The sequence below is a fragment of the Haemaphysalis longicornis genome, unplaced genomic scaffold, assembly GCF_048455015.1.
Source record: "Haemaphysalis longicornis isolate Haplotype H1 unplaced genomic scaffold, Haemaphysalis longicornis Haplotype H1 scaffold_6, whole genome shotgun sequence".
Classification (NCBI taxonomy): Eukaryota; Metazoa; Arthropoda; class Arachnida; order Ixodida; family Ixodidae; genus Haemaphysalis; species Haemaphysalis longicornis.
In genome coordinates, this window is record NW_027526407.1 from 79,728,639 (window position 1) to 79,740,689 (window position 12,051).

Genomic DNA, 12,051 nt, shown 5'->3' on the forward strand with positions numbered 1-12,051 from the left:
AACTTTTGGCGAAGACTACGTTTTTCTGAGCTATCGTGGCCGCAAAGTGGACCTTCAAACTTATTCTCTTCCTGGTGTAGTTTTCTACAGGTAGTGTCGAGTGACTCTTAATGCAAGTGCCTCAATTCTTGGTAGCCTGTTCACATTTAACATGGCCTAGAAGCTTTTGGCAGACTACGTTTTTCTGAGCACATGAAATCTTTGTAGCCTGTTAACACTTAGCATGGGCTAGAAACTCCTGGCAAAGGCTGTACGTTTTTTGGAGCTACCGTGGCAGCTAAGCAGGCCTCCAAATTTGTTCTCCTTTCTAATGTAGTTTTATGCGTGTAGTGGCAAGTAACTCTTTGTGAATTAGTGAATTCTCTGAATTCACGTGCACACGTAGCATGGGCTAGAAATTTTTGGCGAAGGCTGTACATTTTTCCGAAGCACCGGTGCCTTCAAGCAAGAGGATAGCAGCGAGCGACCCTCGATGCGAGCGCGTTTCCGAGGGAGCGCAGTCAAGGTTTCGGTTCCCGCCTCGCTTCCGTTCCGGTCGGCCAGATGGCGCCACCGGCGCTACCGGTAAGCATCAACTACCCGCTCTCCCATCTCGGCGACATCCGGCTGCCGCTTTTCGTACATCGGCAGCAGCGGCTGGGCGAGATGAGCGTAGCCTCGGTGCGGCGACGGCGGTCTGGCCCCAGGATGGTGTGCAGTGGATAAGTTCTTCTTCGGAACGGATAATCTCGCCGCTAGCGGCGCCCACGAGCGGATTAACCATGGAAGACGTCGACTGCGGTAAGCTCCCGCCATTCTCTCCGGGTTTTTTCACGCCGTTAGACGCTCCGGTGGGGGAGAGAAACCTGGGCGTTGCACACGCCCGGCGAAGGAGCGAGTACGAAGAAAAAAAAATATATGTTCGATGCTCGCTCGGGGGCTGCGGGAGCGTCTGCATTTCTCGATCTGACTTAGCGGTTTTCCCCCGTTCGCGACGTTCACCCGAGCCCCGGGGCGAAAGTTTTGCGAGCCGCGCGGGAAAATATCGCTGGCTTCTTCTCCGCGCGAACCCTCTGAATCATGCCCCACATTGTGCGTGTGTGCGCGTGAGAAAGGGAGTGGGAGAGGCGCGCTCATAGCCTAGCCTGTCGGGATGAATGGGAAGAACGGCTGGTGCTATGCGGTGAAGCGCGTTTGCTGTGCTGTGCACCTTGCAGTATCGAGGAACACGCGTATCCTAGGCGCAGCAGCGGATATTCGCTCCTCGCTCGTGATAGTCGTGGCCGGTTTTGCGGAAGTGCTTCCGGATCGGCGCCGGGAAGCGCTTGACGTCGCCAGCGCCCTGTTTTTTTATTGCTCTCTCTTAGCTGTGCGCGCACCTTGGGTGTATAGCGGCTGATACGATGCATGCATGCGGGCGCGGTAATTAATCGGCCGGTAATGTACTTCTACCTCGTTTATCGGCGTCAAATATGCAATTATCAACGTGTTACTATCCAAAGAAACACGTCCGCGTATCTTAATGACCAATTTCTGCCTTGATCCGCCTGGCTCCTGGAGACCTACTTTCCCGCAAGGGCCCGCAGCATAGCGTTTTGCTATTTTCGGATAATGCGTTCCTTAGTTTGTTCTCAACCGCTTGATATATACTGTTAAAACAGATGAACGCTGGCGTTAACTTCTTTTTGTTTATTCTGTCGTGATAAAGGCGCGCGTGCGGCCGCAGCCGCGCTGACGTTGTCGCCCGCACTTGACGCTTCGTGAAGGAGAGCGTCTCATGCGGCCGCTCCTATTTTGGGCGTTCCCTTCCTTGAAGACTTCGCTCGTTTCCGGCCATCACCTGCCTCTTGCAGCCTGCGTTTTGAATTCGGTTTTTATTGTTTTTTTTCTCTCTCTCTCTCTCCGGCTGCCACGCCATTGCGGTGGTATGCCGAGCTTGCATATATGTAACCATGCAGAGTGTGGGACCGATATTTCTTCGAGTACGACGCAGTGATTTTTTTCCTATCTCCGGCCGCCACGCCATTACGATATGCCGAGCTTGTCAGCGGAAGTTTTTATGGTTAGTGAACGACAGGAAAAAAAAAAAGGCACAATTTGGTTCCAGTATATCAATGGGACATTTGCACGTACTTAATTGTTTGCGATTAAAAAGTTGTTTCTTATTTAGTCTATTCCATGAGGTCACCAGTGCGTCACGGTTATCTGCGCGTGCGATACATTGAATTTGGTGTAGCTACCTCTTTTGGCCCTTTTTTCCTTACCGTAGACAGAGTCCTTGGACTCTGCCGTAGACCATCATCGCACGTTCAACGCACTCCTGCGAATTTGCTGAATTTCCAAATAATTGAAGTACCCGTAAACCCGCGGAGTCTCACCGATTAGCCCGCGTCATTTTACCATCTTCACTTCACAGCAATTATTAACGTACTTTTACCACAGTATTTATTTCCACTCGCCGGCCGAGTTCCGCTGCCACAACCGAGAAATTCCGTTAAAAAATCCAACGTCCCTTCATAACGACAACGATATGGTTAAGACGCTCAGCTTCTCGTCAGGGATTCGTCCGCTGTCGTTGGGATTGTAGGGGTTGCCAGAGTTTTGCTGGCGGGACGGATCGTCATCAGGGAGACCAATAGAAAGCTTCGCTTCAAATCCAAACTGCTTCGACCGTGTTGGAACAGTCGGATAGACGGTGCACGGGAAGCGTTTTCTTCTTGATGTGCTTGATGAGCCTTTGCATATTATCGTCATCGTCGTCGTTTTGTGAAACCCCTCGTGTGAAGTTGGCTTTCCTGCAGTGCGCTTTACTAAAATTTGTGCAGCTTGCACTAGTAGTGCAATTAAATCCGGAGAAACTGCAGAACTGGCGGCCCCTCTCCCTTCGTCGGAGACCCGCGATGAATTGCCCCTCGCATGGATTTCCGAACTTGCCGCTGGAAGTTCGCTCTCCGTGAATGGCAGGCCGGGATTTGTTTTGTCAGTAGGCTTTCTCATATTTCCTAAAGTGCACCGCGGCAACCGGCTTCGTGAACTCGGCGTCTGTAGCGCGAACTCGGCGTCTGTGCTCCCCACTTCAGTCGCGAACGCACGTGAACTGGCGAGGAGATAACAGCATGCGGAGGAACACTCCACGAACTCTGGGCAAAGGGTTGTCGAAGGTCGAACTGGCCGACGCCGGGCGCTACTCACGAGGCGCACGCTCACGTGCGCTCGGTATTTTTATTTGTGCTTTTCAATTTGCGAGCTCCTCACGTGGCGCAAGCCCACGTGCAAGCCTGGCCGCAGTGCTCCTCACGAGGCGCACGATCACGTGCGCTTGGCTGGGCTGAATTTTCTGGTAACGGTCCACGGCGGAACTAAAGGCTTAAACAGCTGTGCTGTTCTTTACAAGCACTACAAGAAACAATTTGTGAACCGCTTAATTAAGCTTGTAGTAATTTTTCGTCAAAGGTTTCCCAAGTTACGCGTGATGGCTTCGCTCACTGTTGAACGTGGGACAATCGACTCCTGACATTACGCATAAGCGAGTACTGTAAACCCCGGTTTAACGAAATCTCGCCTTGTTCGAAATCCCTCTTTGTCGGAAGTTTTTTATAGTCCCCGCTACAGTGCGTTCAGAGCAGAGCACTTCCGCTTTTAACGAAGTATCGCTTATAACCAAGTCAGTTTACTGGCCCCGGGGACTTCGTTACAGCTGCTGTTTATTACACGTATCTAACTGTGCGGTTATAGCCTGCGTATCATCAGCGTTGAAGGACTCTGGTATCACTCATTCCTGTCTGAGTTAAAGTAGTCATGAAAGGCACCTTTGGATTGGAAAAGTATGGATTAATTTGCTACCGCGGACTGGATTATTATTGTTTATTATTATTATTATTATTATTATTATTATTGCGTGCACCGATGTCCGCACCCAGTCTTGAATTTATTGCATCAAACTAATGCAGCCATCATGGTGAGTCTAACCGACTTTACTGAACTCAATGTAAGTTAGCGCCCAACTTTTACATACGAGAACCATGCCGGTGGTGTCGCAAATTAAGGCCGCCAACCAAAGCGGAGCAGACAGCGATGACGTCATCTGGTGGACGTGCACCAGTTTTGTGACGTCATATAAACCGTTGCAGCTGTCGCTCATTTAGCTCAGTGTCAAGATTAGGCGCAGAGGGGGAAAAAATCCCGTCCAACACCTGGCGTGAAAGTGGAGCGGTGCTCCAACAGGCAGCAATTGCACGCATGGCTGCGGGCATGACGCGATCCTTTCCCCCGTATTTACGCGTTGATTTTACGCGCACCTCACACTATAGCTGCGCTCACCTAAACAAAAAGGCGTTCGTGCATTGAGTAGAAGTAGACAAAATGTTGTGACGTTGAAAGGACATTCTTTTCTTTAAATGTCATGTTACGTTGAATGGGCTGAAAATTAGTTGAGAGAAACGATCGTCTGCTGCCTGACCGCGCTGCCGCTCCGTTCCGTTCTGCGGACGTCGACGCGCTATCGATCTGTCTTTTTCTCTTTCTTTTCTGAATGAATGACCGGTAATCCCGAAATTGCCCGCCTTTCAGCGAAGGGAAACCGCGATGATAGCGCGCAAGCTGTCTCTCTGGGGCATCCCGGCCGGTCTTGATTAAAAACCGTCCACGCGCGAACTCTTGACGTGCTGGTAACGTCGTACTAAGCCTGAACGTCGGTGCTTTGCGGCGTCAAAACAACTTTTCCTCTGCCTGATCTTATCCTCTCCCACTCGCAGAAATGCAACTGCAGGCTTTTAATGCGGCACGCACGTGTACGCCGTATTGCGAGCGAACTTTTTAATGCGAAGACATTAAGGGCGGTAAAGACTGTAGCCGACCGATTTTTTGGATTTGGGAATAAGAAATAGTCCGTATAAAATAGCTGTCCGAAAAATCCCCGAGTCGCAAACAACGAACTTTATTTCATTTAAATATGTGTGAAGAAGTCGCGAATGGTTCATTACGTTAAATTCCTCCTTTCCTATCACTAGCAAATGCAGCTTCTCAGTGCCAAGCGCATTTGCTCCGACCATGACCGTCACCGTCCGACCAGTCAGCTGTTGCTCAAAATGAAGTGTTGTCTAAAAATAAAAAATAAACCAGCAACGTATATATATTGCTTCCGAGATTGCTTCCGCCGCAGGCTACATGCAAAATTATGGCCTCCGAAGTTATAAAGCTTGTTACCTCGGCGGGAGTAAAGCCATCCCCATGCAATCCGAAGCTAGCCAGGCGGCTTAGGATTCAAAAGGGCGTCGACGTAGAGTCGCACCGTGCTCTGCCACGGAAAATTTTGTCCGGAAAATCGAACTGTTGGCTTTATTTTGGCCGAGATATCCCTTGATCGTATATGCTATGGGACAGCTGGCGCTTCCTTGGGAAAGTCCGGAATATCCAAGTCCGAATAAACGGTCGCCTACTGTACAACCTTGCTCATTTTAGAAGCGCTAGCGTTCGGTAACTCATTCAGCTCCATTCCTGCCACGAAAGACGTTTTTTTTTAAACCGGACAAACGCACGAAATGTTGAAAACTTTCAAATTTCGCGGTGAAGTGACGTAATATGGGCAGGAGGGACGTAATGTGGGCCATAACTAAAACATAGTTATCAGTGAGTTAACTGCACGTTAGAATCCGAGTGATACGATCAAACGGATCAGGAGGCCAGGGGGGCGCCGCCAATCGCACACACAAGATTCTGTGACGTCATGTTGACATCATCGAAAAGTGGCTGGGGTGTCGCCATTGCTTCGTCTCTGCCTTCCCCGTTTTCCCTGGTATCTCCATTATTTGTGTGAAGTAATTGCGATAAAACTGGTGTCATTGTTATCGAAACAAAGCACTCTTTTTATGAACGAAACTTGTATTTTGTTTTGATGGCGCCTTGTGTCTCGTTGAACGTGTTCCATAACGCGTGCCTCAGAAATAAAACGCGAGGAAAAGGCGCGGAAATCTGTTGCTAGGCGACGCCTGGACAGTGCGGTTCGAGCCAACGTTTATAGAACTAACTGTAATAACGTTGGTTCGAACGCGCCAGGTTTGTGGGCAGCGTGTACTCGCAAGAGCTAACTTATCCGCTGCAAAATTCGCACGAGCACTCGATAAGACTCTAAAGCTTTCGCATTCACGAAACACAAAACAAAAATAAGCACTTAGATGTCCTTGTTGTGATTAGGTGGGGTATAATTGTTGCTAACTGAGTTACGCGCGACACTTACATATAACTTGTAACGAACAGTTACAGCGTCTAACTCCTGATCTCTACGCGCACGATACTGTTTTCAACATAGCCGTATTGGCGTTCGCCGTGAAGATACAGCAATCATGCTCTACTGAGCTGCTAATACTTTTCTGACACGAAGCAAGAGCCACAGCGCTTATTCAATTGTTGGGATAAAGCGGTTGGGAAGAAGGCACATAACAGATCGGGATGGCGAAACCCGCGTTACGCAACTCTCGCGCATAATTGCGCGCCAAACGTGAAGTCGTTCATGGCGACATGTCTACGTCGCTTTCAATACAGATCACAGTGATCGACTTCAGAGGACCCAAACAGCGTTTATTGGACAAGATACGATTTATTTAAGTCGTCAATGTACAGCAATATAGTCGCCGGCAAGCCCAATCCTATCTGTAGGCTTGTTTGGCGACGCCCCGGTCCTGTGACTCGCATTAACACTTGTACGCGTTGTATGGTCGAACCGAGCCTCCAGTTCGCGAGGGAAAAGGAAGAGACGCCCGCGCATTCCTAAATATGCACCAATGGACCTCCGATTAGTTCTTTTTTCTTACCAAATCACTTGTCATATAGCGTTTTCTTTTCCCCCTCAGTGTGTGGGAAGGGTACGTCCTTCTGAAATTGATTGATTGTATGGTTTAACGCACCGACGCAGCGCAGGCGATGAGGTGCGCTGTATTGGAGGGCCCCGGATCAATATTGACCACATGGGGATCTTTAACGTGCGCCGAAATCTCGTACACACGGGCGCTTTTGCTTTTCGTCTCCATCAGAAAAGCGGCCGCCGCGGCCGGGAATCGAACCCGCGTCCTCGTGCTCAGCAGCACAACTCGTTAGCCACTGAGCCACCGCGGCGGGTACTCCTTCTGAAATGGTAACACGGGAAAACTCGAGGTGGCACCAATGCCCATTATATTTGGCGCGTAACCTTGTGGAAGTTGAAGGATGAATGCCTGACTTCGCTGCCGCCTCAGAAGAAACGCATTTTTCGGGGGTTCGACCGGTGTCCATTTCTAAGCAATTTTGTATAGTCTTCTGCACAAAAGCGAAGATCTCTTCACAAGAAGCATGGTTGCGTTCCGCGCGCACCGTACTATTTGTCCTGACATTGTACGCAGGATTTTGCTTCAACCCGCCGCGGTGGCTCAGTGGTTTTAAGGCGTTGTGCTGCTGAGCACGAGAACGCTTTTCTGATGGAGGCGAAAAGCAAAAACACCCGTGTGTACGAGATTTCAGCGCACGTTGAAGATACCCAGCTGGTCAAAATGAATCCGGAGCCCTCCGGTGCGCCTCATCGCCTGCGTTCCGTCGGCGCGTTAAACCCCACAATCAATCAACCATCAATCAGGATTTTGCTTCGGGGGTGGGGATTCAAAAACTGAGAAAGTAATAACAAACAAAATGTACCAAATAATATTAATAACGAACAAATGAAATTAACAAATAACAAGAAACAACGAAAACAAACGAACCCAAGAACAAGAAATGGCTCGTGGTTGATCCAGCCTTGAAAATAGCCCCCCGTCCCCGAAATTTCGGGGAAAGGGGGGGGGGGGGCTCGGCCCTTCCTGCGTACGCCAATGGGGAGAGGGCAGTAGTCAAAAGCTGTTCCCAACCGTGAATGGGCATGTGCATTTCTTTCGAAAATGCTATGTTCCTGAAGTCATTCTTCACCATCATCATTACCATCTCTTCTTCTTCACCCTATGCATAAATGAACACCTCGGTACCATAGAATACTACTGACTCTAGAGCAAAAGCTGCCCGGCCAGCCCGTGCATTGAAACCGTGCTACACCCGGGCGCTGACATGATGCCACCCTCACAGCGTTGCCCGCTGCCTTTTTGCCTATTAGAGTTGGCGGCAGTAGTCAGTATTCACCTAGTAACCAACGCATTCCATCATGACGTGTGGGATGTGCCGGAGACTACAAAGAATCGAAAATGCCAGCCAAGAAGTGGTGAGGGAGATGTCCTCCCGGCTGGACGGCATATGTGAGGAGATGCAACGGGCCGCAGAAGATAAGACCCGGATAGCTCAGCTCATGCAGAGAGTCCAATGTTTGGAAGAGGAGAAAGTGGTAGACGCAGCCAAATTGGTAGAACTGGGACACAAAATTGCTGAGCTGGAGGGAAAAATTGCTCAGCTGGAGGACAAACACCCGGCGGCTGACAGACACCCGAGCTCAGATAAAGACTCCTGCGGTTCAAACTCAGGAAGCCAGCAGGGTAAGACTCCGCCAGTGACAGAAGGAAACGGAAACCCGGAAATCCCGGAAGCAAGAGGCGCTGGAGGCAAAGACGGGACGCTGGACTCACGAGTCCAAGTTCCGATCAGCGGGACGTCCGTAGAAAAGACAGCGCCGGCAGCGAGAGTGTCAGCTGAGGAGGGGACGAGTCACACCTCGGTACAGCAGTCAAGCCACAGGCCCCCCGAAGGCCTCCTGCGAGAAGTCTTGGTAGTTGGTGACGGAAATGTTGGCAGGGTGGCAGCTACACTGGTAAGAGATATTGGGATCCCAGATAGTGTAGAATTTCTCTACAGGAGAGAAGCGACGGCGAAGCAGGCCCACGAGTTCGTCACACTGTACGAAATGCAGGCCCGGGACGTAGCCAGGTCATACGTGCTACACGTGGGCCTAAACGAGGTGCTACGCGGAGAGGCGGAACAGTTGACACCCAGGTTGGAGGAAATGTGGAAGGGAAAGGAGGCCAGTCTCGTAGTCTGCTCAATACCTGAGGTCACGACCAAGGGTAGAGAGGTGCAGGCGAAGACCGTTCTGGTTAACGAGGAACTTCATGCGTGGTGCAGGAGATCTGGGGCCCGTTTCCTTGACTTGGCAAAGGTGTTAAGCCCAAACTGCTTTACAAGGGACGGGGTGCGGTACTCGCATGAAGGCGTGCAGCGGGTGGCCAGGGCGATGGCGGAGGCGGTAGCTCCTTTTTTAGGGAAGCAGCGCCCACCAGTGACACCCGCACCCAAAGACCGAAAAGGAGGCCGCTACCCCAGGAAGCAAGCCCTGTGGAGGGCCGTGGAGACGCTCGTGGAAGGCCTAAGACAGAACTACACCCCCACGGCGAACAGGAAGTGCCAGCAATGACGGGCGGCGTGGAGGGGGCAAGACCGGACATGGCGGTGGAAAGCACGGAGACCGGACGCCCAATGACCCGAAGGAAGTCCAGGAGGGGGAGGAAGACAAACGGGAGCGAGAAAATCGCTTTCCTTAACATGAATGGGGGCAGGACGGAACGGAAGTGGGAAGAGATATACAGGGCAATGGAAGGGGAGAAGTTGAGTGTATACGCGGTTGTGGAGACTCATTTCCGGGAAGCGGAGGGCCCACCAGGGCACACAGGTCTGTGCTGGGAGAGTTGCAACAGAGATGTAGGGGGGCGAAAAGGGGGTGGGGTCGGAGTCCTGTTCACACCGGACGGTGGATGGATGCGGGCCAGACCGGATTGCCAAGAACACCTGTGGCTGACTGGCATACTCGCGGGACAGAAGACGGCGATGGGCGTGGCATATATGTGGACTGGAGAAGGGGCAAGAAAGAAGAACGAAGACCTCTGGAGGTGTTTACAGGATGACATTAAATCGTTCTGGAAGGATCATCGCATTCTCGTCGTGGGAGATTTTAATGCACACGTGGACTGCCTGGACGGTACCACGGATTTCAATGGCCAAAAGCTGATGGACATGGGAGAGAACCTGGGACTCGTTCTAGGTAACCTTGAGCCCAAATGTGTGGGACAGACCACATGGTCCACAGCAGGACGAAGCTCCACCATCGACTACGCAGTGATGTCTCCTGTACTGCGGGACAGGCTCACCAGAATGATCATTGATGAGCAGGGGGATCACAGCATAGGGAGCGACCACAACAGGCTTTTACTAGAATTCGGTGGGCGCCGAGGGAGATCCGCGGAGGACGTGGGGGCAAAGAATGGCCGCCGCCTATCGGACAGCGAAGTTGAGCGTATGGCGGAACGCCTGGAAGCGTCACCGGTAGATGAATGCACACGCCTCGTCGAAATGGTACGTGAAGAGCTGGAAAAAAAGCCAAGACGGAAAGGCCGACGGCAGAAGTACAGATTGAAAAGGTGGTGGGATAAGGAGGTCCAACGCGCGGTGAGTGAAAGAAAAGAGGCTTGCCGGGCGCATCGACAGGCGGTCAGGATGCGGCAGCCGGAGGCTGTCCGGGAGCACTGCTGGAAAAGGTACATGGCGAAGAAACATCGGGCAGCAGCCGTAATCCAGGAGAAGATCAGGGCAGTTGACCGCCAGTTCCTGGATGAGCTAAAGAGGAGTGGCCGGGACGCGCCTAGAAAATTCTGGCGGCATCTGCAGCGGGCATACCAACATGCACCACCTAAACAAGACCTGCGTCACCCTGAGTCTGATCAACTGCTATCAGAGGACGAGGGATGTGATTTGATGGCGGAGCAGATCAGAAAAGCTTTCCGGCGCAGAGATACAGCTGATTTGCCCTGTACCAGTGAAGAAGAAGAAGAAGAGAGTACAGAGCTTGAAGAGTGGCTGGGCCCTGTCGGAGAATTGGAACTTAAGAACATCATAAGGCACATCCAGGCAGGGACTGCGACAGGATTGGACGAGTTCCCAGCAGCGCTGCTGAAGAAAATAGGCCCTCAACAACGACGGGCACTGCAAGAAATGTTGAGTGCCATATTGAGGACTGGGACAGTACCCAAGGAGTGGAGGCAAGGAAAGATGGTGTTCCTGTACAAGGGGGCGGGAGACCGGTGCAGCTGGACTTCGTACAGGCCCATTACGGTGACCCCGGTGCTGTATCGGGCTTTCGCTCAGGTGCTCCGCGGTCGTATACAGGCCTGGGCGGAAAGGAGTGGCATCCTGGGAGAGCTACAGAACGGGTTCCGTAGGGGAAGGCGCCTAGAAGACAACCTGTTTGTCATCACCCAATGTATAGAGATGGCACGCACGCAGGGCAGAGAACTATGGATGGCGTTCTTGGACATCGAAAAAGCGTACGACTGCGTCGACCACTCCACTCTGTGGAATCAGCTGCGACACAAGGGCCTGCCAAAAGAGGTTGTTGAGCGACTCCAGGGGCTGTACTCGGGAGCGGAGGTGATGGTGGAATGGCAGGGCAGGCGGTCGAGTCCAGTGCCCCTTGAGCGAGGTCTTCGTCAGGGCTGCCCGCTGTCCCCATTGCTGTTCATGTTGCTCCTGTGTGACCTTGAGACGGACCTAGAAACCTGCGGCCTCGGCTTTGACGTGTCGTACATGGATGGAGGGAAATCGGTGCGCCAGACGTTACCCGGCCTGATGTATGCGGACGACGTCGTGTTGACAGCCGGCACCAAATCAGAGCTGCAGAGCTTAATGGACGTATGCTCCAGGCATGCGGATGGCCTCGGACTCCGGTTCAGCGCGCGGAAATGTGCGGTGCTGCGGTGGGGCGTCACGGGTGTGCCGAACCAGAATGACCCACTGACCATTCAGCGACAGGTGATCCCGTACGCGACATCGTACCAGTACCTGGGAGTGACCATCGGAACGGCGGCCGGCTATATGGAGGAGCACGAACGAAAGCTGAAGAAGAAAGCACTGCGGGGACAGAGTATACTCAGATGCAGGGCACTATGGGCCTTCAACCGAATGGAAGTGGTACGTAGCCTCTGGAAGGCGGTGACGGTTCCTGGGCTGACATTCGCGAACTCAGTGATCTGCCTGTCAAATGCAACACGGGAGTACATGGAGCGCAGACAGCGGGAGGTAGGTCGGATGGCCCTGGGGGCACACAGAGCGACGACAAATGAGGCCGTTCAGGGCGACCTT

At 52.1% G+C, this 12,051-nt stretch overlaps 1 protein-coding gene across 1 annotated transcript in view; it reads left to right on the forward strand.

The window, feature by feature from the left end:
- Positions 1–571: 571 nt before the first annotated feature.
- Positions 572–12,051, forward strand: part of Myo81f (unconventional myosin 81F) — a 143,664-nt gene continuing 132,184 nt past the window's right edge. Inside the window, exon 1 of the mRNA XM_077675357.1 lies at positions 572–780. Coding sequence (XP_077531483.1) covers positions 762–780 — 19 coding nt within the window. The 5' untranslated portion in view covers positions 572–761. The remainder of the gene's footprint in view (positions 781–12,051) is intronic.